General features: G+C 44.5%; 1 protein-coding gene across 4 annotated transcripts in view; it reads left to right on the top strand.

The window, feature by feature from the left end:
* DUSP22 (dual specificity phosphatase 22) overlaps positions 1-10,104 on the top strand; it is a 45,852-nt gene extending 35,748 nt beyond the window's left edge. For all 4 annotated transcript variants that reach the window (XM_084509828.1, XM_084509829.1, XM_084509831.1 and 1 more), the window contains 3 exons: positions 1,802-1,876; positions 3,380-3,551; positions 6,331-10,104. In XM_084509828.1, coding sequence (XP_084365954.1) covers positions 1,802-1,876; positions 3,380-3,551; positions 6,331-6,516 — 433 coding nt within the window. In that variant the 3' untranslated portion in view covers positions 6,517-10,104. The remainder of the gene's footprint in view (positions 1-1,801; positions 1,877-3,379; positions 3,552-6,330) is intronic.
* Positions 10,105-26,063: the final 15,959 nt, after the last annotated feature.

Here is a 26,063-nt window from a genome sequence, read left to right as displayed (position 1 = left end):
CTCATTCACAGATGCTTTTCAAACCAAAGCATTGAAGTGTTTAACCAAAAGTTGTGCTAGACCATTGAAGTGAATTCACGGTGCTTGGAGCTGCTCTGTTGGCCAGATTCTCTAGAGAGAGAGAGGAAAGATAGGTGTATGAGAAGATAGGGATGTTGTCAGTCCAACCCTAAGCAAGCTTCACCTGATCAAATCCGCTTGATCATGGGCAAGCAGTCCTGATTTGTGCAGTAGCAATGCCTCTTGTACACACAGCCTGGTGTCATTTGTCACCCGGGTTATCTATGTGAAGCTGCTGATTCCCTACAGGTGGACCCGAGTGTCATGATTTGTTGCAATTCAGCCAGTGAAAATGTTTTGGAGCAGCTGTCTGAGTAGAAATGCATTCATAAGGCTTCTTTAGTTGTCTTTGCTCATCTCAATTGATAAGTTTCTTGAGAAACACAGAGTCCTGAGTTTACTTTCTGCCTTAAAGCCTGGGGTTAGCTCATGCCGTGACGTTTTTCTTACAAGTTGCTCAAGTTTCTTCCGGCTGCGTTCTCTGTGTTGCATCCAGTGATGCAAGAACCGCCGTGGGGAGCGAGTCCTGGCTTTGTGATCCTTCTTTCTGGATATATCAGCTTATATATCAATGCCTTTGCAAGTCCCACAGGCAGTCGCTCTTGCATCAGTGTCCTCCTTCAGTTCTCAGTGTTTACAGTATCAACAGCTGCACTCTTGGGCAGGAAGGGAAGCTTCCTTTTATGTGGGCATTCCTGATTTTTGTGTGGCTGCTGGTGCCGGGCTGAGGTTTTTTCTTTTTACCCTTGTGGTATAATATACACTCAGCGGGAGGGGAAACATCTTGAGTACAGGACGTTGTGTTTCATGGGTGTTAAGTGCAGTGTGCTTTCAGGTTCGTCTTTGCTTCTTGCGAGGTGTTCAGTGCCGTGCTTTCTGGCAGTCTCCTGTCTGTGCTACTACTTGTGAGCTTGACATGCATGAGCACTCAAAGGCTTAAGTGAACTCCAGTTCTGTTGAGCTGAGAGGTGCTGCTGGCACCTGTGGTCAATTACGGACAGCCCCAAGAGGTTTCAGCCCAAAGGGCAGGGGCAGGTTGAGCATTTCTTTTCCGTGAGTCTTTTTTTTCCCCATGTTTTCTACCGCAGTGCTTAACAAAATGTAGACTGTAGGCAGGGATTGGATGCTGTGCTAAATAACGGTGGGGTCCTGAGATCTACAGGGAGGAAGCTGGAAGAAGATGAAGTAGCCAAGACTTGAACAGAGAATTTTTTTCATACCAGTGACAGAAGGGAAAGATTTCATGTTGAGAAGAGTCATAATGTTTAGGTGTGTCCTAGTGCATGGTTTGATGGAGAAGGAGAAGTCAAAGTTAAGCTCCAGTTTGGGTAGCAGGATGCTGCTTTGTGAAAGGCAATATACTGAGAGTTCATGTAGCCATGCTGAGTTTCACCTGATGTCAGAGTATACTCAAGGAGACGTGAGGTTGAGTTACTAGTTAAAAGAGGAATAAAACGCAAACTGAAACACAGACTTGACAATCATCAGAACAAAGCATTTGCTAATGTTTATCGCACCATAGTACCTAAAATACCAGTTTCTCCTTCAGGTAGCATGGTGAAAAACGATGCCAGTGAATTTGGGGTTTCATCGATATATATCAGCTTTCACATTGCAAGCCCCGTGTTCAGTTCTAAATTCTTGAAACAGCATTAAGTAAGCTTTCGGATGCATTTTTCTCTAGGTAGTGATTTTACTAAATAGAGCACTTTCTTTACTCCCCTTCTGCTTCTGTTTTCAGGGCAAGGCATTTCAGAGAGAGCATCAAATTCATCCATGAGTGCCGGCTTAAAGGTGAAGGCTGCCTAGTTCATTGGTATGTATATCCCTGATCAAGAAAGCTTCAAGGTCTCTGTGCTTTTACTTGTATGTTCATCATGTTAATGATAAGGTAGTGTTTATCTCCATTTTATAGCAAAACCTGTTTGGACTGAAGTGCTCTTTTTATTTGAGGATCCCCAGAAAATTTGCAAATGCTATTAAAGCATCACGCAACTAGAACTTCTGAGCCACTAGGCTAGGCAGCCGCCTGGTGATAAAAGGAGCCCAAGAAATTCTTTGATAAAAATCAAACCTTTTTATTGGTCTTTCCTAAGAAAGTAATAATAGTAACATCTCTTTGACTAGGGTTCTTAATTATTTCCCATTATTGTTAATCATTGTATTTCTAAAGGTTTCTGTTATCCTAATAATTTGATTGGTTTCCATGACAGCTATTTGGGTGACTTCAGTGTTACTACAAATAAAAAGTAGTAAAAAAATCGGAAAATATTTTTTTTCTTTCAGCTGCTGAAAGAAATGTTGCTTTTTTTAATAGCAGGTCTCTGATTGGAGACTCCTGGGACTATAAAAAGTAAAAAAAGGAAATCCCACCCTGTTTTTTTTTTTTTTTTTTTTTTTTTTTTGCTCTCTGCTATTGGTTGTAGTCTGTGTTGTATGTCCATATGGCATATCTGAGTCTATATCTGGAATCGGTGTCATCTCATGGTTTGAACACTGGACTTGAACACAGGCCCTGAGTATAAACCCTTGGTTTGCTACCAACTCATAGCAGGGCTGTGGACAAGTCATTTGGTCAGTCTCCATGTATGTAACACTGGAATAATATCTCTAAATTTTGATGGGTTTAAAAAGCACATGTTTAAATTTTGTGATATACTTCAAGAGCATAAGAGGGCTTTGAAATGCCAGATGAAAGAATCTGGTACAAATGTAGCCCAGGCACGTTCTTTATACTCACCATAGTAAGACTTGAAGGTTCTTCTAGAGCTGTCAAACCAGCACTAGTGAATGATTCTTACTTTATCCTACTGTTTCAGGAAGCACGAGTCCTGAGAGCATAAGTTACAGAGTGCATGGATAGCAGAAATAGTAAAAGAGCTCAAGCAACCAGACTCATGGACTTTACAATTCAGTTAAAGTTTATTTCAGCCCCATAAAAACGTAGCCTTTATTCATGGTGAAAAGGGAACAGTCCTATTTTAGTGCCCTGATCTGTATAGGCAGAAGAATGTGGGTGACTTAGCTTACTCAAAACCAAATCTCACTTAGAACATGTGTGCTGTCCTCCCCTTTTGTGAAGACAATGCTTATTCCTTCATTTCTAGTCTCATATGAATTATCCCTCTGAACCAGCTTTCTCAATCTTGTCATCGATCTGTTCTGATGCATTTGAAAAAGCAGTACCCAAATCCCCTTAGCTCAAGTACAGCAGTATTTCTTTATGGTGGCAGGCAGCACAGCAGCCTCCTGTGGTTTTGGGAAGTGATGCTTTCAGTGCTGTACTTCATCTGTTTGTTGCACCTCGTTTGTCATGCAGCCTTGCAGGTGTCTCCAGGAGTGTAACGTTGGTGGTTGCCTACATTATGACCATCACCGACTTTGGCTGGGAAGATGCACTGTCTGTTGTCCGAGCAGCAAGATCCTGTGCCAATCCCAACATGGGCTTCCAGAGACAGCTACAGGAGTTTGAAAAGCATGATGTCGATCAGGTAAACGACCTACAAACAGATGAAATGAGAATCAGAGCTCTGACTTAATTCATGAGCTACTTCTCACTAGCTGGTCTGACTCCTTGGTTTTGGTTTGTGGGAGTGGCCTCTTGGTTAAGCCTGCTACACTGGAGAGGTACAGATGGAGCTGAAGGTAACAGGGAACATGGGATGGGAGGAAAGATGAAGCACAGCATCTAAGCACACCTGCCCAGCTACGCTCTCAATCCAATGATCTTCATGTGTGCTGAAGACATGATACAAGACTTAACACCTTTAGAGGGAGGAAAAAGTGAAGAGTGAGTAGCTCAGAATGCTGCAGTAGTGAGATCAAGCTTTAATGCTGGTTGCATAAAAGTATTTTTTCCTCACATTCATTTGGAATAGTAGGCAGGAAAGAAATCATAATCAGAGAACTTTGCTATCCAGGAGTCAAGTTAGGTTCTCATTATGACTTACGTCCTCCCTCAGCAGTACTGTCTGTGGCTGAGACTTCATAACCATTCTGATTTGTAGAACAGTCTCAAATCTGACTCTTCTGCTTATTTCCTAGCCTTTGGAGGCTTTGTAGGGCTAGGAGAATTGAGGAAACAATAAGACTGCAAAGTGGTTATTACGAAATAAAAATTAGTTTCTTACCAGTAAAAACAACCATCCTACGCAAAAGACCTGCTCCCCATGGGTGATCAGTGACTTCCACTTACACTAACTTCCTCCTCGGTCTGTCCCCTCTGTTTTCCATTGCTCAGCACATTGCTGTTCTCTGGACTTGCTTGGATTTTACTTATTTAAAAAAAAAAGAAATCAATAACAGAGGCAAGCCAAAATACACGAGGCAGAGGAGTTTGGCTTTTTTACCCCCTCCCCATCGTTCTGCTGCAGAAAGCTCAGAGTTTAGAAATTACCATTTGTTTTGCATGATGCAGCTTGCAACCATAAATATTTGTGTTAATTTTTTTTTTTTTTTTTTAATATTTAACCGAATGTTTCCTGGATCGTTTGGAACTGATGTAAATGGTAGAGTAACTGATTTTTAAGAGACAGAAGTCAGAGGGGGACTTTCCAGACTTGTCTCCTTCCTCCCTTACAGTCATTTCTACTCTAATTGGTCTGGGCTAACAGCAATGACAATTAAGGCTGTATGCAAATAGCCCGATAAAGACAGTAACGTCTCTCTTTTTTCATCCACAATGGACGGGGCATTCTGCCTATTTCACTGAGGGGGAGGCAGTAGGTTGCAAAAAGAAATATCCACCTGTAGTCAGCGGCAGGGCTGTAGTTTCCTACCGGCTCTTAATAGCAACCACATCCTTAGCAGGTGTCTGTTTACACACCTGATTTCAGTGGAATATTGCCATCTGCAAAGGGTGTGAACTTTTTTTCTGATTGCAGCACCATGGGTGTTTTGCTGTGCATACATAGGGTGGTATCCTGTGGGGTTTCTAGGATGGGGGTCCCTTAGATCTTGGCCTCACAGGAAAGGGTTTAGTCACTAAGAGGGCCGTGTGGTCTGCAATAACTCGGTGCTTCCAGGCAGTAGCCTGAGGCTTCAGATTTGACTCAGCATGTTAGGATCTCTTAGGAATGGGAGGGTGTAACGATACTGAGGTCTTGTCTCCTGATGTTCAACTAAATTGTCTTTACAGCTAAAGTTGTCCATGAGCCCCAAGTAGAACAAAGCTATGGAAGTTAAGGCTTGAAAAATTCACAGAAATAGTATCCCCACTGGGACGGGATAGATGGGGTCTGTGTCTTGCTGCTTCTAAAGAGAAGACCAACAAAGATTGCCAGGAGTGACTAAATGGACTTAAATACTTCAACTGGCAAAGAAATGACAGAGTAACGTGACAAAGGTTTATAAAATTGAGAGGAATAGAGAAGGTGAACAGGTGTGACTTGTGCTCTTCCTTGTAATATAAAGTGGAGCTATCAAGTGGCAGGTCCCAATCAAAGAAAAGCATTTCTTTTATTACAATATGTACTTGTGGATGATGTTGGCATCCACATACCTTGTAGCAAAAATCTGTGGATTTGAAAAGTGATCTCATGGTAAGGAAAAAAAATAAATGATATCAAGCACAAAGATCCTGCCTCAGTTAAAATATCTGGAAGCTGAGGAAGATGTCCCAGCATGATTGACCTGCAACTGCTTTGTTTTCTCAGCTTGAACCAGACCTGGTACTTCTGTTACCATATTCAGTTAGTCATTTCAGTAACATGTAAGGTCCTGTGCTATAGCTGTCAAAGCTCATGGCCTTTTTCTTCCTAGAAGATACCCTTCCTGGTATCTACAGTTCGGTTTCTACTGCTGGTGTTTGTTAGCTCAAGATGAAAAGGCCATGCGAGTGGTTCACTTTCTGATCTCCTAACCTTCTGAAGTTACCTAAGCCTGTTGTGACTGGGGCGAGTTGACTGATCATGTTAGCTTCCACACTTACTCATCTCGTTGTTTGGACGTGCAGCAGGAGGAGGCTGCTCTTGACTCCAGGATGTCCCAGTGGGTGTTCCTTGCTTGGTAGCACTCCACTCAACCAAGCTGTTATGTGAGCATGTCATTTTAAGGGATGTAAGGGATCTCAGTGATTTCTTCTGTGTTCCTGTGCCTACGTATTCTGTGCTGCTTGGGAAGGGCATGAAATATTTACACTTTTTTTTTTTCAGGTTGCATGTATTCTTAAAGGCTCTTGAAATTCTGTAGGGCAGGAGGGAGTATTACTTCTGCATCAGTCTCTCCTGTTGTTGCTTCACCATGTTGTATCTGTCTGTTCATTTTCTGCAGTTCAGGCAGTGGCTGAAAGAAGAATATGGTGAAAACTCTTCTCAGGATCTGCAAGAAGCCAAAAATCTTCTGAGCAAATATAAAGAGCAGGCAGAGTTGCAGCAGAGTACTGGGGGAAGACAGTGGAATAACAACTTCTCGTCTGTGCCATCCCTCTCGTACAGCAACTACACAACAGAGACCTAATTGTAGAAGGTTGAATTTTTCTACCTTTGAAAAACATCTTGCCATAATTTCCATCCCATCTTCAAGACTGTCAGCAGTAATCATGCAAACAGTTGATTTGTAGAAAGCTTCTTGATGAAAATACTACATTATGTGTGTGTGGGTGAGTGTGTTTGACACAGTTTTATAATTTGGGCAGGATCGAGCTCTTCGTATGCTCCGAGACATGATCCAGTTACTGTGGCTAAGCCAGTCTGTTAGCCACAGCTGTTATCCCCACATAGCCTGGCATTTGCTGTGAGGTTAGCTCAACTCCTTTCGTTGTAGGCTAGCAAAGGGCCCTGAGAGATGAACTCTGGTGATTCAAGCTGTGGCAGTTTGACATCTCTGTGCTTTTAACGTGGCAAAGATGTTATTGCACCTGAAGAAGGGAGCTCAAGTCTGTCTCCTGCTGTTGTTCACAGTTCATTGGCAAGTAATACCCTGGAGATGGACTTGCACGTGAACGCTAGACTGTAAACTGGAGCAGGTGAGATACACGCATATACCTTTCTGCCAACAGTAGCATCTAGGAGAGAAGTGTGACAGACAGCTCTGACTAATAACATCTTCAACTGCCACGACTGTACTTGCTTCAATGCACGTGAGACAGAGCTGTCGGCAGAGCTGCCGCAGGCCACGAGCGCAGAGGCTGTCAGCACAGTTCAGCTGATATGCAGTGATTTAAGCCATGTTCGCCTGATGGTCGGGAAACCAGATGCACACGGACTGCTCTGGAGAGTAGTTTGTCAGGTTTCCAGTACCACTGACCTTCATTCCCTGTGGAACACGTGCCTCTTCAACACATGCCCCTGCGCGTGTGGTGACGTGTCTCCAAAGAGTGGGCTTGGTGTGAGTGCGAGCACCTGTTTCATTGCTTGTGCTGTGGTTTGCTCCCTGACTTCAGCTACCTCAGAAATGCTGTACTTGTCATTGTGGTTGTAAATGCAACCTTGAAAATTGCCTTGTGTAATCTTAATTTGACACTGAGTGATGTAGGTGTGCAAGTGTGTGTGTGCGCGCGCGGGGGGTGTGTGTGCATGTTTCACAAATGTCTGTATTTGAGAAGTTTTTCTTTTAAAGTTGCCCATATTCCTCACTAGTTTAAAATTTGAATTGTTTGCCTTTCTGCCATTTAAAGACCACGTATATTTTGCTGTGATCAAATTTATAGGAATGCCTTTATAAATCGTGTTTTAAACTAGGTTAAAATTAGGGGCCGTTCTCTGCTCTTGGTTAACAAGGTCTGTTTCTAGGATGGAGCCATTGCCTGACTTAAGTGTATTTCAAGAGTGTAACGTCAAATACGTCACCAGAGATGCTGGGCAGTGTGTGTTGGTTTCTGATGGTGTAATTGGGGCTGTCACTGATGCTAAGATAATGGTCTCTTGTCTTTGTCTCAGAGGATGAAAGGCCTTTTTTTTTTCCAGAGGATTGAATAAAAATTAAAATATCTCTCTGAATAACCAGGGTATTTAAAAACAAGCAAACAAACCCCGCAGTTGTTTAAACATGTGATGTATATCGTGCTAAAAACTGAGCACTGAGGGAGAGTCAGTCAGCATACTAAATACAGCTGTCATCTCTTTCAGTTGTTTTGGTGCTCTGGCCTCCCACCCCTTCACAAAATTCCTCTTCGTGTGATTTCCTGCCTGCTTTGGGAGGCAGTGAGTTCTTTGGATGCTGGGAGCAGGGCTTTCGGGGTCAAGTAAGCTCAGGCCTTGTTAAATATTTTCATATCATGTATGTTCTGTTCTGTGAAATATGGATCTTGCATATCAATAAGTGTCAAAAAGGAGAAAAAAGTAATGGGGTGAAACTGGCCTGAGCTCTTCATCCGAGTCCAAGCCTAAATCGGACTCTTAATTGTGCAGGTGCTTTAGGTTTTCTGAACAAAATTGGAGCAGGATGATCATACCCATATTGGAGTAATGGGTGCTGTTGGGCTTGGGGAAGGTGCTGGAGTTTGTTTTCAAGCTTCTGTAGCTAAATGAACCACTACCTATTTGGGATGTCCAGCACCTGTATTCTGTGTTTGCCTGGTAGCAGGAGTATGTGGCTCTTCTCAGAGGTGTTGGGCTGCAAATATGTAGCTGTTTAGGAAATCCAGCACGGCAGTACCCTCTGTGCTCTGAGAGCGTACGTGCTAAATGGAAAAGGCTTTCCTTGGTAAATGGGTCTGATAGATGTTCAGGATGGTGGTCCATTTGTTCAACCCTCTCATAAGGTCGTGTAAGATCAGCTGGTCCCCAGAGGGTAGCTGCCAGAAGTACCCTGCTGGTGCTCTTGCAGGTATTCAGCCGGTCCATCCCGTAGGTAACTGCCAGTGGTATGTGCCCTGTAATATCTTTGGGCCTCTTGTCCTCAGAGTAGTAGCACTGAGCGCAGATAAGTCAGCAGTTTGTTCAGACAAATGCAAGGCAGAGCAGGAAACACATTAATGTTTGTGCATCCAGGACTGTGCATCTTACTGATTTTCTAAAGTAGTTTTATTATCCCCACAGAATCAGTCCCAGAAATGGGATTTTCTTAGAAGCGAATTTGGATTTAGGGCCACCTCGCCACATCAGTGTGCATTATGCTGCAGCTGGTAAGCAGATACAGGGTGAAGCAGGAAGACGGGGGCAATGCCACATTATCAGCAAGTAGAAGTGCTTCTCTCCTTTTAAAAGACAGAGGAGGTATTTTCTGTTGTCTCTTGCTCCTACATCTTTAGTGGACTGTGCACGCTACATAACATATTTAAGAGTGGCAAAAGAGGAATGGCAGTACAAGAAAACTCGAATCTGGTTCCTCTGTAGGGAGCAGGAGGATGGTTTACTCTTACCACTTTAAGGTGCAGAAGAGGGAGTAGCTACGATTCTAACCCTTGGGATTCTTGCCTTTGGTCTTCTAGAAAAAGAGAGGAGCAAACGCTGTCTGAGAACTTGACGTGATTTGTCTTCCAGCCAACCTTTCAGTGGCAGCGTGTAGGTCTTTCTGACTATCTGGGACATGACCCCCGTCCACATCTTCATTGTTGGCCTTTATCGTGTAGGTGATGGGTTCAGTTGTTTTGTTTCTGTACTTCAAACCACTGTCCTCATTTCGATGTTCACTGGAAGATGTATAAAGTTTATAACACCGTATTGGATATCCAGATTTGAAACGTGTAATCTTTTTTTTTTTGTAAACTTGATATCCATGTGTGATTATAAGGAAATGCGTAGTGTTATACAATGTAGGTAACGGGTAAATGCATTAATATTTATTACCCTGATTTTTAACCTGGAAAGAGTTGCTTCTTTACATTTTGTGACTGATTGGGGAAGATATGGCAAATCATATCTGTTTTTTAAAAAGGGCAGTAATAACATTGGTTGCTATAATGGCCACTGTCTATAACGAAGTCAGTGAAAAATTATAGTAATTACTTCAGCTAGTTTAAAAGCTCTAAACCTGGTAAGCTTCTTGATTCTTTGTCTTCCTGTTCCTGGGCATCTTAGCAAAGCCTTGGTTGCGTTTTCCAAATGTTTGTATTTAATACGTTCTACAATTTTTTTATAAATAAAAGTAAATGTTAGCACCTGATCTGCTTGTATGTTTCTTAAGTAATAGTCTCTGAAAAAGGCTTCTAGTCACTGTATCCCTGCAGGTATAGTAGGAGCACCACACTCACTCATTTTGGAAGTTAGGTGTCTTTTCGCCTGTAGGCAGACGTGCTGAGACTTCGCCTCTCTTCACCGAGTTCTTCCAGGTGAGTACAAGAATCTCCAGCACAAGCATCTCTTTGATAATAGTCCCCGAAGAGGATGCTTTATGTTGCTTTCTTGTTGCTGGCCCATCATTGCAACGTGGTACGTAGTGAATCCAAATTGTTTTATTATTCTGAAATACCCCGTTTTCCATACGACACTGGTTTAGGGCTTAATTAGCTGTACAACTGGGTTTAAAGGTTGCCAAGACTCAAGGCTGTCAGTAGTGGTTTGTCAGAGGAAGATGACATAAGTGCCAGAAAATGATGCCAAGGCAAAAAAAATTTAAAAACTTCTTGTGTAAGGGGGAAAAAAGCCCCATTTGAATTCCCACAGACAATGCGCTACATTTTTGGTTTGCCAGAATTACCCTCGAAGCAGAGGTAGTGTCATTCAAACGATTAAAAAATAAATAAAATAAACCACACCAAACCACCCAGCCTGAAAGTATAATCAGTCATGCCTCAGCAGCCAAATCTCACGGCCACTTCAGTTATTGCTGAAGGCTGTGTGTCATGTCGCTGAGGGCAGCTAGATGCTCAGGCACAATGGGTTTGGGCCCTCTCCTCCCCTGGCCAGCTCCTGCTAGTTTATAGACTGCTGGGAGGCTGGATGTTTCCTCAGGGATTTCAGGGGTCCAACCAACTAAAAATATTCTCTGCTAGAATAAAGTTTTAAGGGGTCTGTAGATAGCTTCAAAGGTACAAGATTCACCTTTTTCGTAACGCATTTCAGTTCCAGTTCTTCAGTGTAAGCGGGGTGGCTCGGACTTGATCAAAGGTTTTCAATCCTTGTATTTTCCTGTAAGACTTCAAATGCAGTGCAGCCTGTTATTTATAGCTCATAGTATAGTATATAGCTACAGTTAGCCTGTTACTTTTAGTTTAATTATCTTGTTTCTCCTATGCTATCTGTAGCAATGTCTTAGAAATACGTACTGTAGCACTGATGAGACAGAAAATGCTTAAACTGTAATCCCTTGTGAATTATGAAAATTTCTGAAGTTTTAGAGGAGGCTTCCCACCACCCCAAGGGACAACAAGTTTCCAGATGAAAAACATGCTGTTGCTTTGGCTTCCTTTTGACCATTAACACCTCTCAATGGCAATTTCTATCCAAATTAGACGTAAAAGTTAATTGTGGTGTGGCTGTGGTGCCATACTGTGGTTCCCAGATGTGTACACTGTCGTGTTCAATGTTATATGTAACCGTAATGAGTTCTGATTTGGTTGGTTCGTGTCGTCTTGTCCCTCCTTGCAGGGAAGCAGAAAGCAGCACCACGTGTACTCAGATGTGCTCAGAACCAGGCTAAGGGGAAATCAGGAAAAAGAGTCCTTGCATCACGTCGGGGTGAATGTATTGGTGGAGGGAAAATGATGGTCTCTAGAACGTAGGCAGTGTGAGGAAGGTGATCTTACACCTTAGAGTGTTTCTGTGGAAACCCCTGGAGACATAACATGGGGCAGAAACAGCAATTTTCACACTTCGTTCTCAGTAGAACTCAAAAGGTCCCTCTGATTTTCCATCTCTTCTATGTTTGACTGTTTCATTGCTACATTTAGTGGCTCTCCAGTGTTTTCTGCCCTCACCAAGGGAAGAAGCTTTTGTTTAAATGTGTTTGAGTACATACAGGCTTAGCTTTGCTGTTGGTTTAGTGAATTATTCAAACTGCTGTTATATCAAGAGTGAGCAGCTTGTGGGTAGCAAGATGGCTTCCTGGAGTTTCCATGTAGTTTTTAGTGTAGTTTTTAGGAGTAGGCATCTAATGAAGACACTGAAGTGTTTTTAGGTTGTTCATTCGCTTGGTCGTCCAATGCACAGGCATTAACAAAGTAGAGCTTTGCTTCTGCGCAGATGCATTTACAAACAGACCCTCTAAGAGTCCCCTCTCAACTTTCTCTGAAAGCAGGTGAGTTCTTATTTAATTTGGCAGATACAGGGGATAGGATTTTTGTTACACTTTTTCTTGAAGAATCTCTTCACACCCTTCCTCCCATTTCCTTTATTTCTGTCATTAAAGATGTTTTTTTTGGTACTAACTGGTATTTATCCCAGAACTCTTGAGCCAGGATAAGCGTCAACGTGTGGCCTGCAAACAATTTACTTGTGTAAATGTGTGTCAATAAAAGAGCTTATGTTAAAGCCTGCTGACTTAACCGTGTTAATACAATTCTGCTGTTCATGTATCTATCCTGATGCAGTGGTGGTGTTGGCTGAGCCGGCCGTGATTTCCTCTAGATGTTGGTGCCTTTTTGTGCCAAGCCGTTGGTGGCTCTCAAACAGCACCGGGTGTTTTGGAGAAGTAACGCTGACCTAGGACACAGCTGTGTGGAACCTGTCACTGGAAAAATTAAACACATTTAACTTGTATTCTTTCGTCAAAAAGCGATGCTCCCTGATGGACCAGCATCACGTGGAGGTTATCGATTAGTGTTTGGACTGTTTCTCACTTTTTAAGGCAAGGTGGGACTTTGCTGAAGGCATGTAAGTAGGGGAAAACTCTACCCTGTGTTGAAGGAAAGTATGTGTTGGAGATGCCAGAATAACAGCTGGGTTTATGCATGGTCACTGCAGATTTTCACAATGCTTGCCATCTGGAAATCTTGCAAGTAAGTTAAGTGTGCAGCACGTAATTTTACCTGCAAAGCTGCTGAGATAATCCCCGGATAACTTTAAATAAATAAAAGGGGAGGGGGAGGTGGTGGTGTACAAGCTTCGGTCAAATCCTCAGATTTTAGAGATGAGATTCATTGGTTCTTAAGTAGCTTCTTTACTTGATAATGTCTGGTTTACAATAAGATTCTCATTCAATTTGATTAAGATCTCTATCCCTCTGGAAGATAGGGTATGCCACACAACGATTTCTGCCATCTGAGTAGTAAGGCCCTATTTTTGCAGAAGCCAGTGACCAGGGCCCATCTGCAAGGTGCTGAAGGTGCCTCTGTTGTATACAAGAGAAGTGGTTGGGCTTTTACTGACTGATGCTGCCGTTTACCCCAGGAAAAAAAAAATGCTGCTTGTTTGAGAACACTGCAAACCATTTATGCTTCTGCAGATCTTGGAGGCTGTGTAAGGATGTCTGTCTTATCTCAGCTGTGTAGGGCTGTATGGCTCTAAAAATACTCAATAGTAAGTTTGGAGGAGTATGGAGAGCTGCGGCATGATACGAAGACCATCAAGGTGTTTTATAGTGGGGCACCAATTCATTGCAAGTGGACTCTGGACTTTGCTGTCAGTAGAAGGATCTTAAATGTCACATTTGCTTTCTTAACCATATTTTTTCTTGCAAGGAATAGGGGTGAGCTTGTAGCATGTTTAGCATTGACTTTATTTTCCCCAGGCTGGTCACCTTACATAAAGTTGATTGCACTGGAGGAAATGTTTGTCTCATGAAAACCAACTTATTTCTAGTTGGACTCTGCTTCTTAAAATTATTCAGCCCCGATAGGCACATAAATGCAGTAAGACAGGCTAAGAAGTTCAATAGTCCCTTTTCACCTAAAAATGTTGTAGTCTGAGCTTATCAAGAAGGCGTACCGGGAGACTGCCACCTCTCTTCAATCCACGAAATACAGGACTGAGAAGCATTTGGGTTTCTGTTCCCAAATCTCTTAGAGTCTGCTGTGTGACTGGGCAGCTTGCTTCATTTCCCCAGTAAAACAGGGGAGAAGGAAGCGTCAGGGCTCTCCTGGTACAGCTCTGTGAAACCACGGGTGAGAAGCACTGCATGAGTGCTGGTTGTGCACGGTTAAACCCAGTGTCTGCTCTAGATCTAGGTGTTGAAATACCTTTTGCAGGAGAGATTCTGGAGCAGGGCATGGAGCTGTGGTGCCTTCTTGCTAGTTCTCAGCACCTCAGAACTGCACCTCAGTCCGCCTGCAAGGGAAGTGCTGTGCTGCTGGGAACAGGGAAAAATCAAGGTCTGATTCCCTAGGTGTTGTTCCCCAGGTTGCTGCATTTCAATGTGAATTGCATAAAATGCAGATGTTATTTTTATGTGGAAGGGGGAGTGAAAAGGAAGAGCTGCAGAACGATTCTGGTTATGACTGCCCTAGATGAAATTCATCCCACAGGCGCATCTGTTGAACGTGAAATCTCAGGTAAAAATGAAATAGTAGGAATATGCAATATGCCCGTGATGTCAAGCATGATAGGACTGAGTGGAGGAGGAATAGCACATAGAAAACAAAACCACCAGAGTACCTGAAGGTAATATGGGAAGGATCTGTGATACATGTGCTGAGATATGTTCTGTGCACTGCAGGAAAGAGTCTGCAGATGGGGGGAAAAAAATAAAAATCGAAAGGGAATCTCTGCTATTTCCTATACTCTGTATATATGGTTAATACGTTAGAAAAAGTGGTGTCCTGATTTTCCCCTAGTGTTTTTTTTTTTGTGGAAAGAAAGTGCATATGGAGAGTACGTCTAATAAAAGCCGTTCTGGCAGATGAGAGCTGGAGGAGGAACAAAAATAGCGTCTCCTTGGGCAGGCCGCAGCTGCTGCTTTTGGACGGCTTCATGGAAGGCATGAATTTGATTCATTTCCAAAGACAACTTGGAAACTCCAGGCAGCAGAGAAAGGGACTCCCCCTTGACTTAGCTGTTTTTCTCTGAATGTATTGCACTTGTGTGAAATGCAGTCAGCGCCGCTTCTCAGGTCATTTCGGGGGGGACGCCGGTGGGTAGGGATTGACCCTCTGCTCCTCGGTTCAAGAGTTTTGGGAGCATTGGTGCCTCGGAACACATCGAGTTTCAAGAGGGGTCGGGGAATTTGCAGCGCCTGCTGCGGGCACCTCAGTGGAAAAGGAAATTTCCCTCGAACTTCAAACTGAAGTCGATGTGAAGCCTCTTTCTGTACTGATGGCCACCATCTCCTTTGTCTGCCTCTGGTTACCTCCAGCACTGATGAGGGCTGTCTTAGTCCCTCTACACCCCTCTCCGTCCTCCCAAACTGAATGAAGATGGTACCCAAACTCTTCTGCTCTTTCGTTCAACAAAGTCACGTTTTACCCGATTTTAATTCGACCACCCTAGTATATGAGTTTCGGGAGCTAACAGACAATTTACCTCGTTGAAAGCAACCTGTGTGAGGGCTGGGCTGCAGAAAGAGCCTAGGTAAGTGTAGGGAGAGCACGGTTTGGTGATTTCTCTGAGCGTAATTTGCCAGCTCTGATGGGAAACAATAATGGGGAGGAAGAGACGGTAATCAATGAATCAATCCGCACGGCTCACTTAAAAATACCTCCTTTTTTGTGGCTTTGGTTACAAGAATGCTTTGTGGGCCACGGCAGAGAGACATTAGCCGTTGTTTTAGACTGTATTCTAATTTCTTGCTTTATGAAGTCCCATCAACCACTAAGCAGCAGAATTTCCACCGCTGTACATACCAGGGGGGAGAGGGAGAGCAAAGGGACAGTAGATATTTTAAGCTGTTGCAGCTGAAGTGATCAGGAGCTTCTGTAGCTAGCAGTAGGCTGCGGTTCAGGAGTGCATTTGCTTGAGAAGGGACAGGATGAGACACCCGAAAACCTGCTTCAATAGGAGCCACTGAAATGGCCCTTGAAGGAAATGCTTGGCCGTGAGGTTGCACGTAACAGCCGCCTTCTCCTGACTAACCCATGGCAATCTGGTTGTTCCTCCATCATCTGGGATAAAACCTGCACAGCAAGGAGTGCCTGCTTGTGCATCCCAATGCACGACACATTGACGCGCTGCATGCCCTGGCGTCCCAGAGGGCTCCTCAGCTCACTCACAGCAAAGCCCAAGTAAGAGAGGTATTATTTATTTTAATGAGCCCACTGATGATGTGGATCTAAATCTTAAGGTTTCAAAAGAGCTTCCACCAACTTGGTGTGCCTAAACTCCTCCTGGCATCTGCTGACTTGACCGACACACAGAACAGTTGGACTTAAGCAGACATCCACTGCAGTTGCCTTTGGAAGTAGCACACAAAATGCAGGGGAAAAGAAAAGATCACAGTTGCTGTCTGACTTTGGGTTGTCATTAAATTTCTTTTTTTTTTTTTTTTCCCTAAGCTCTCCCAGTTTGCACCAACAATTCTCAGTTTGTGTCATTATTGGTGTCTTGGACAGTCACAGTTCATGGCTGTTAAGACTCTGAAGGTGAAGAGTGGTAACAGATAATGGGATCTCAATGAGGCTTCTGGTGGCCTGGCTCATGAAGGTAAGGGAAAAGCATGATCATGTTTTCAGAGGGAAGCCAAGCAGGGCTTTGATTTTGGTCCGTCGATTTCCTGCTGCTTTAGTGCAGGAGGAAAAGCAGTACAAGCAAACAGCGGCACCTGTGGGAATTGGATGGAAAACTTGGAGGAGCTTTCGGGAGCTGCACCAATTTCTTGAGAAAGATAATGAGGCGTGGCTGAATTTTGTTCTAGATTTTCTGCAGTGGGAGAAAAGACAGTAAATACTGCATGCAAATGAAAAAAAGGGGGTGGGGGAGGGGCTCTTAAAAAAAGATAAAATAAAATTGCTGTACATCAGTGTGCCAAAGGATGAAAACAAGCTGACTAATCAAACTGATGCTTTTAGCCCGAAGCTAAAAACCTAATTCCTGCAGGTGCAACAGCGGTTCCTTTGTGCAGGTTAGTGGCACCAGCATTCATCCTCATCACAAGGCACTGAGGGCACCTACATTTGTTGCTGTGTCCTGTAGGTGCGTTGTGCATTCATAAACTGAAGTAGGAGGTGACTACGTATCACTTCTCCATGCTGGGACAACCCTGTTCTGCCATACAGACCTTCCTTGCACGGTCTCTGTGAGTTAATATTTTGAAGTGTGAAGTCATATCGGGAATTCCCAAAGGGATCCTTTCAAGCTCCGTTGAGCATCAAAACTATGGGAACCTGGCTCAAGGGGACCTTTTAGAGGAAAGATGTGGGCTCTAGTAGAACTGGAGGGGTCCTTGCAATACAGGTTCCCACATGAGCCTCAAGCAACAATAATGAAATTGTCAAGTTCCCAGTCCGTTCTGACCTTTTTTTTTTTTTCCCCCTAATGAAGTCAGCTTGTACTGCTGCTTCTCCAGTATGCAGTATGTTATGGCCTGTATTTGTTGCTGCACAGATTAAACAACCGTCCTCGAAGGTTTCCCAGTCCTTAGTAGGGAGGAAGGACTTTATCTGGCTGTCTCCTGTGTGGAAATGCACACCTACCCCAAGCAGGATTGCCAGAGTATCCAGACTCTGCTTTCTATAACTTATTGAGACACGTTAAAAACATATTGCACTAGGTTTCAGGCCAGAGTTGAGGTAGATAAGGAACATCACTGGAACTGTATCCTGGGGCTGCTGTTGGCAATGTGGTTACAGAGGCTAGGAGGTAACAACACGAGGGGAGTCTTCACCTGAAAGGTGCCTCAGGGGCCCCAGCACGGGGGTGATTTAATGCATTTACCATTACTTGGGAACCAGCGTGCCAGTAGGGATGCCACTAGGCATAGACATCAGTCTGTGCCCCTCCAAGGGCTGCTGTCTGCCCTTTTCCCTGCGTCTTTGCAAAAGTCATTGCCTTGCAGCTGGGGAGGGACACCTCATGGTTCACAGCTTTTTGGGCATCACAGGACTGGGGCTCTGTCTCTGTGCACCAGTTTGCTCAGTGCCCTGGCACTTTGCCCCCATAAAGCCAGTGGGGAAAGTCCTCCTGAGATCAGTGACAACGGGATCAGTCTCTCAGTGCTTTGAGTAACAGTTTAAGGCCACCAAGTGGCCATTTCTTTCTTACTTTTTTTTTTTTTTTTTTTTTCCAAGGCAGGCAGAGGCAGCACCAGCCTCTCAGAAAGGCTAGCATAGTAATAAAGAGATGTAACGGGGTTTTGCCTTCCATAAGACAACCACATCACTTCGGTGCTTCTCATACCACTGTGCTATCACAAATTCTCATATCTGCAAGGAAAAAAAGGATCTGTGAAGGAAATGGGTTACAGCAATTTTGATGATACGCTCTTTACAGCAAACACTGCCAGCTAGTTGTATGCTTTTCAAGGACTGAGAGCCAGGGAGCACTACAGACAAAATTTGGTGGCCTTTGTAAGTCTGTCAGGTCTGGATATCCAGATATAAAGAGGAAGGAGCTGACCTGTGATGGGGCTGTGGTGCTGCAGGGTAGCCAGTCATTTATCCGTGGTCGGCCTCTTGCTCTGCCCAGCAGCCCATGGTACCTTCCCGCTCAGTCACAGCCAGAATTGCATTTACTATAAACAAGCACAGTGGCCAGTTCTGTGCTTTTTTTTTTTTTTTTTTTTTTTTTTTTTTTTTTTAAGCAGGCAATGTATTTTTTGACCCAATCCACAGCAAAAAGCAAAAAAAAAAAAAAAAAAAAAGAAAAATTATGCAACCAAATGAGTAATGCGAAGTGGGTGAGGGAATTTCTTGGTGTTTTCTAGCATGCACAGCCTTCAGTAGAAGCGTGTGTGGCTAAGTTTGCATCACCGGCAATGTGAAAAACTTTATTTTGCTTCTGAAGAGAAGCATTCGCCCATGCTAGTAAGTCACCCTTCAGAGTATCCTTCCTGTTCATGCTAACCAAGGGTAGCCATGCATGCAGAGGTCTCTATTTTTTTTTTTTTTTTTTTTTACCCTTAGAAAAGATCAGCTTGGTGCTGAAGTTAATGAAATAGGCCATCCAGCCTGCATCAGCTGCCAACAGCCAACAGTTGCAGCTGTTAACTCATCAGAAGTTACCGTGGGGCAGCATCAACCGCCAGACAGGATTCGGAGGCTGTTCACAACCTGTCTGAGAGAAATGGAAACGAAGCGAGGGGGATGCTGTGCTTTAGGAGGGGAGTTTTGCCATGTCACTAGAAGCAAGCAGCACTTCGCTGCCACTGGAAACATCCCTTCCTACCTTTGCAAATCGCTCCTTGGTGTTGTGCTTTCTTTCAGCCTCTGAGAAGTGAGCTTAAAACCAAATGCTGGCCATAGGAAACCCTCTGTCTGAACACAGGCTTCCCCAGCTCTTCTGGCAGCAGCTCCGGTGTGCTTTGTAAGGTTTTCCACCCCAAATTCACAGAGTCCCAAATGTTATTCTACTGAGGAGATGGTCCTGGGCTGCCCTTCCTCACACAGCAATATCAAAAGCTGCGGTGATCTGGAGTGGAGAAAGGCAGGAGGTGGCCCAGCAACATATTCTTACTGTAATTTAGCATAATCACTGCTTCGGAAGATGTTTCCAAAAGCAGCCAGGTCTCTTTTTCCAAAGTAGCCACAGCATTATGAAGTTTCCTGCTGAATTCTGATGGCATTTTGGCTCTTTGTTACATGTGGTACTTTTATCCCACATCACCTAGGTGTCTCTTCGTTCTTTATCAATGATGGTGTGCTCTCAGCACCTTTGGAAACAAGACTTGGCTAGCATTGTGCCCCTGGAGGAAGGAGCACTTACAAAGGTACCTGGCAAGCCAGCCTGCTCCAGCAGCGTGTGCTGCCCTGTGCTCTGCTCGCTGGCTTGAACCTGCTGAGGATCCAGTGGTTCACCTGGCTCTGTGCTGCAAAATGAAGTTTAATTGTGTTTTGTGGTGCAGCTGATGAAGGTGTTTTGTGTTTCTGAAAACCCTCAGAAAGCCTTGGCTGATTTATGTACTTGCTAGACTGCTAATTGATAGCAGGAGAAACTCTGACTGGATGTACTTGCTACTCTCCATTCTTGCCCCCCACCGAAATCTGTGTTTACAAAGACTTGTTTCTTTTTAAATCATTCCTCTGCGCACCTAATAGGGCTGACTCGCTTCTTTTCGAAGTGAAATACCACTGCACATTCATTTGGGTTGCACATTCACTCCCTCTAGAAAACAGCCAACCTCTTGCATTGTGCTGGTGTGAATGAAGAGAGTCAGATCTCTACTCAACAGAACAATGCTGGCATGGTGTTTGTGTTGCTGCTGAAGAAAGAACAATTAATAAGTGGATTTTTTTTTTTTCTTTAAGTTAAGTAATAACCTTCCTTGCTCAGTATATATTTTTCCTTCGGGGCTGTGAGTTCCTCTTTTGTCTATCAAAAAGAAGAAGGTAGCACAAACTGCTAGACCATCAACACCACCTCCTTCTCTCAACCATCTGCAACTCATCAGCATCTGCTCAGTAAGTCCAGGCCGAGGGTTTACCCCTCACTAATTAAGATAGGAGGAAACAAAATCATTTTAAATTGTGCAGGCCATACTCTACCTATGGTCTCTGAAATATTTCCTTCCAAAGGGATGCGTGTACTGCAAGTGACTTCTGAGCCCAAATGGCCACAGACAAGAAGAGAGCCTTCCAGTTTCTTTAAGGCAGGGAAATGTCAGTGTCAGTGGCATCTACATTATAAGTGAAAATTCACAAAGCTCCCTTCATTCTGAGTCCTTATCTCTACCATTTAAATTCCTGCTTTGCATTGCTTTTCTCAAAGATGCTTCCATAAAAAAGACAGAAATACCAGACAGTTTTATGTTTAATTGAACATCGTAGTAGGTAGTGGGAACAGAATGGTCAATACTTATGTAATATACATCTTGTGAATTTTTTTAACGTCGAGTGTTTAGCTTTCAGAATCTTTCATTCTTCTGTCACACTGATCTCTTCCCTCTCCAAGTCATTTTCTGATTTAATTGAGCTCCTTGCAGCCCATTTTCTTTGAAGTGGAACCTCAAACACAAAATGCACAAAACCAAGCTGATCTTTTGAACCCAGGAAATGGTGTGGGTTTGAAGTTAGACACAGACAAGCCCAAGCACAATACTCACCCTATGCTGGTGTGAAAGCAGGCAATGATTAGTTAAAGCAAAAATACTCGAAGTGGTCCCACAACGTACCGGGAAGTCCACCGGTTGGCACGTTACCCAGCCGCAGACCCTTGGCAAGCTCCAAACCTACTGGGAATTGATCAAGATGCTAGCCACAGCTCAGTATTCTCTAAATCCCTGGATGTTCACTTTCACCTCCCTTCTTGCTGGAAGAAAGGACTCAAGAAAGTGACCCCAGGGGGTCCCACCGCAGCCCATGTCCCCAGTCCCACCTTGTCACCAGCTGCATCCTCGTCCCACTCCTGCAACAGCCAGCATGACCCTTTCCTTGCATGTCTCACAATACGAAAATACACTCCAAAAGAAGTTTTCCTGAAGGAATTAATTCATCCTCTACCTTGTTCTTTATTATAATAAATCATATTTAGATTGGGTGCCATTGAATGGTCCTGCTTCTCCACTCTGGTGAGATATCAACCCCAGCTTGGTTTACCCATGCCTGTAATCAAGATCCAAGAAGTGGTTTTAGTTAGTGTTAGCTGTTTGGGATGTCTTCATTTGAAAATTACATTTCTGAGCAATGCTCTGAGGGCACAACTTAGCTGAAGAAATTTGGCCAGGTGGGCTGATGGTCTGAAATCTCAACTGCTGTCCACCCAGGCTTTTTATGCCAAACAAAGAACGTTGGATATGGACAAACCAACAATATTCCTAGATGATACCCTCTGCCCCTACAGGATAAAGCTCAGCATGAGCTCCCAGAAAGGAGTGGGACAGACGGGTCACTCGAGGAGTGGGGGATGCACGGCCATGCCATGGAGATGCAAGTCTCAAATTATTTGAGTTAGCGGAGAGGTTGCTGCCAGCATCTTGTGGCCAGCACCACGACGTGAGACAGAGCAGGCTGGCTTGTTTCCTGGCGGTCAGTAGAAAATGAATCCTTTTGCACTTAAAAGCAGAAAGACTGCAAAGCACCAAAATCAAATTTGACAGAACATCATCTGCAAATAAAAACATAACTTTTACAGACCCTCTGAAAGAGAATGAAGAGATTTTTTTTTTCTTTTTTTTTTTTTCTTTTTTTTTTTTTCCCAAACAATGAGCGTGTTGGGTTTTGAGCTTTCATATGAAAATGACCAATTTTTTTATAATTGTTTTTCTAAAAAAGAAGTTCTTCGTTCTTTCTTAAAACTAGCTGGGAAAGAGAGTTGGCTTTTTTCTTAGCCTGCTCTCTGTGCTGCAGCGAGTCTTGCCCCCAGCATGGGTGCTCCCCTGGGGCCAGGGGTCCACATGGTCGCTGTCACTTGTATGGGATGGGCTTTGGCAGCTGGGAGAGTGACAGCGAGCAGTGGGTTGGCTGCCATGCCACCAGGGGAGTGTGTCTTTACTACATCAAACTGGGAAAAAAAACACCATGGAGTCAAAGTCCAGGTGTATGCACCACCACATTCCTAGTAGATCCCCAAGCTGACTGTAGGTAAAACAAGACCACCATCGTTATTTTAATGTATGCTTTACAAAGCTGGTCAAACGCTTTTTTCAGTGATGTCAACCAATTCTTTCTTTATTTTTCACATTGAACCTACTTGCATTTTGTTTCCATTAACAATTAGACAAATAACTGGTGCTTGCTGGTGAGAGTGGCTGGACCATCACAGGTTGAGCTCCTCCGGGAAGATGAAACGGGAGGACAACACTGTATTCAGAAAAAGGGCCAACAGAGAAAGAGAGAATGGGAAAAGACTCGCTCTGGAGTACACTTCTGCACTTCAAATCCAGCCTCAGCCTGCACCGAGCCCAATTTCTCGCTCATTCAGCAAAAAGCTCCCTTGTTATTGTTTTTGTTCATAATGTTGGATGATGTGATTAGCCACACTGCTCATTCATGTTTTCATTTCCTCAACGTGGTGGAATCATTAGATTCATGTATCCAGCACAAATATGACTGCAGGGGTTTTTCATGTGTCAGAGATCTTCACCTTTTCTCGCTGTGATTGCTGACAAATGAGGAGTGATATGGAGCTGCCTTGTGGCTTCTCAAGGACTGCAGAGCGACCTTTAAAAAAAATGTTGGCAATGTTACCAGTACCCCACAAAATGCAGGCACGTGCACAAATACACACAAACTTACAAAATCCAAGCTTTTTGCTCCCTTATGAACTAACGAAATATACAGCATCTCAGGAGTAAAGCCCTCTCCTCCTACTAGTTTTGTACTGGAAATGTTAAGGCTTTTGGTTCTAGATGGCTACACCAGGCAGCTTGGTTGCTGGAGGAGTTTCCAAGTCCTATCCTTCACACTCCTCTTTACTCCTCTAGTTTCCAAAAGGCAAAATCCTTTTTTTTTTTTTTTTTTGCCTTGCTATTTCCTTGCATTCTCCCAGGGCACTTGGCATTTTCCTCAGATGGCAGTATTAATAACCTATTGTACTGCAATAGAGAAAAATACATACTAGCATAAACAAATGCATACAACAGCTCTAGCAGCTGTCGCCCTCAAGCATATGCAATCTAAAAATGCCTGTTTTCATGTAGTACCAACTTTCATGCATTTCTGCATAGTGATAAAAAAATCAATAAATCTGAACATTGGTTATTCCTCATTTCAAAAATCTGTTCAGAAGACATACTGCAGAGCTGGACTTGCATCTCCTTTCCCAGCCAACGTGGGCAGTGTCCGAAGGCATCAGGAGGAGTTCAGGAATGAGATGTCCCATTAGATGTGAACTCATTGATTGTGTTATTTCCAACCCAGCCTTCATCAGGCAGCAAAACGGCATTGCTCGAGGTGGAGCCCTCCCTTCTAGAAGCCCTGTGCTGACCATGTAGCCTCTTCCTTCGGATGCCCAAAGGGGACCTGGGCATTTGGGGCACAGCTGGTGGGCTCCCAGGGTGCTGATGCTTCACAGGGCTGAGGCCTTGCACCCCCTGCTTCCAAGAGCACAGCCAGCCTGACAATGCCTGAAGGAAGTCCTCAAAAGCTTTGCTGTTGGCTTGTAGGGGAAGGCATCAACCCAGGGCTTCTGAGCTGAGTCCTGGTCCTTCTGCCCCGTGTCAGAGGGTGGGCACGCCACGCTTCCCTCCTCAAAATAAAGTTGCTTCAGGTGTCATGACACGTGGTGAAAGGCTATTTTAGTCCCAGACACAAGCTGATGTATGGAGACATGAAGGCAGCCGTATGAAAGGCGGTTTGAAATATTCTTGTCTTTGAAGCGGAGGGGGAAGTACACGAAAAGGAAACAAAATGTACACCAAATCCACCAAAAATAATGACAAGCGGACCGTGAGACTTTTCTGCTTAAAAGTACAGAGACATGGCTGTGCTGGCTGCTTTGCTTTGTTTCTGATGATCTAACGTGAATGTTTAATTAATAATACAGAGGATTATATGTGATAGACTAACATTGTTCTAGAAGTCACTATTTTAAATGTGGGAACTGCAGACACTATCCTGAAATGAGAGGGGAGTGCCTATGACACAAGAAGTCACCACAACAGAGGATGCTTAAAATCACCTGCGGGACTGCAGGTGCTTTACTGGAGTTAGTCAAAGCAATTGGGAACCCGGTCCAGATTTCCACCGTGTCTTCGCCTTCTCTCGATGCCTTACACGGAGACCTTTCTTCTCATGACATGGTAACTCAGCCATCGACTGAAGTGCAGGGTGGTCAGACTTTAGGGGTGCTGTTTACTTTGTGTCTGAATTCTGCCGCTGCTTTGGGCAGCTCAGGGCATCATCTCAGATGCAGAGATAGGGATTTGTGGGGACTTCTGTAGGAAGGAGACACCCAGTGGAAACCGGCGCCAATAACGAGGCATTAAGCCCTTGAAACGCCCCTGTCTCAGGAAAGGGATCTTGGAGCAGGTAAAGGTGTGCTTTTCACACCCACCTTCAGGGCCTTAATCCACTTCTGACAATGCATTTGCTGATGTTGTTTCTCAAGGGCTTCAGTACCAGCTTTGTTGGGCTCCAGGAGACCTGTGAAGCCTGGTCTGTGTGTGGCAGTGTCTGTTCCCACTGGGGTGGCCCTGATGCTGGGTGACAGAGCAACAGAGAGCCCTGTGCTCCCTCCTGCTTCCTGGGCCAAGGGAGATGTGCACCAGCGTGGCCAGATGATGTGCAGGGCCATGAGCATCAAGGCAGGACAGAAAGCAAGGAGAGATTCCTGGCTGACAGCACACATTGGGTGTCTATTGCCTTCATCCAAGGCCAGAAGGTGATTCCCAAGGCTGGGAACCAGGCCGTGGGCCCTGCCACCACAGGCACATTCACCCTGGTGCCGCATGACGTGCCATGCAGCCAGCGTGGCCCTCTCAGCCCGGCAAGAGCAACGCCAGGGTGAGCTCAGCCTGCGCCCCCCAGGCAGGTTCCTCTTCTGCACCCAGGGGATTTCATGGTCTCCAGTGTGGGGAGAGCCCCTGAATGAGCAGCAGTCCTCAAAGGGCCCCTTCGGTGTGGCATAGTGCTGCTGGCATAGCTCCGGTGGGTCCTTCTGGCTCATGCATGGGGCTCACCACACGCCTCTGCGAGAGGCAGACCAGCTTTGCCCCGGGGAAGCGGCAAGGAAACCTTTCTGTAGGATTGCCTTGGCAGCATGAGGAGCCAGCTCTGGAGTCACAGGCAAGCCTTCAAGCCCAGCACTTCACCCTTCCTCGGGCACCAGCCTCGCACGGCTCCTGGTGGCTGCTCTGAGCCTGTGCCTCCTGGCTCGTCGTTCTGCCTCGGGTGCAATTCCCACGTGAGTCAGCTGGAACTTCAGAGGTTTTTGGTGAAAGCAGAAGCCAGCTTTCTATGCATCGAGCAACTGTTGAGAAGAAACAGTCACTTTTCCTGGCATGCCTTTAGTCAGTGTGACCTTCAGAGTGTGAATAACAGGGGGCCTGGTGGTGAACGCAGTGGTTAAACAGCAGCAAGAGCGTTTCACAAGAGGACTTCAATTCAGTCATTGACACAGAAAACTTCCATGTAGACAGCGGGGCTTTTGGGCAAAGTTTGAAGAGTTAGGTGCTTGCAGTGGTGTGGAAATCACTAGAAAAGTCGAACAGGCTGTGAGGTGCTG

The sequence above is a fragment of the Aythya ferina genome (genome assembly GCF_964211825.1).
Source record: "Aythya ferina genome assembly, chromosome: 2".
Classification (NCBI taxonomy): Eukaryota; Metazoa; Chordata; class Aves; order Anseriformes; family Anatidae; genus Aythya; species Aythya ferina.
This window is presented reverse-complemented; position numbering and strand designations above follow the sequence as displayed.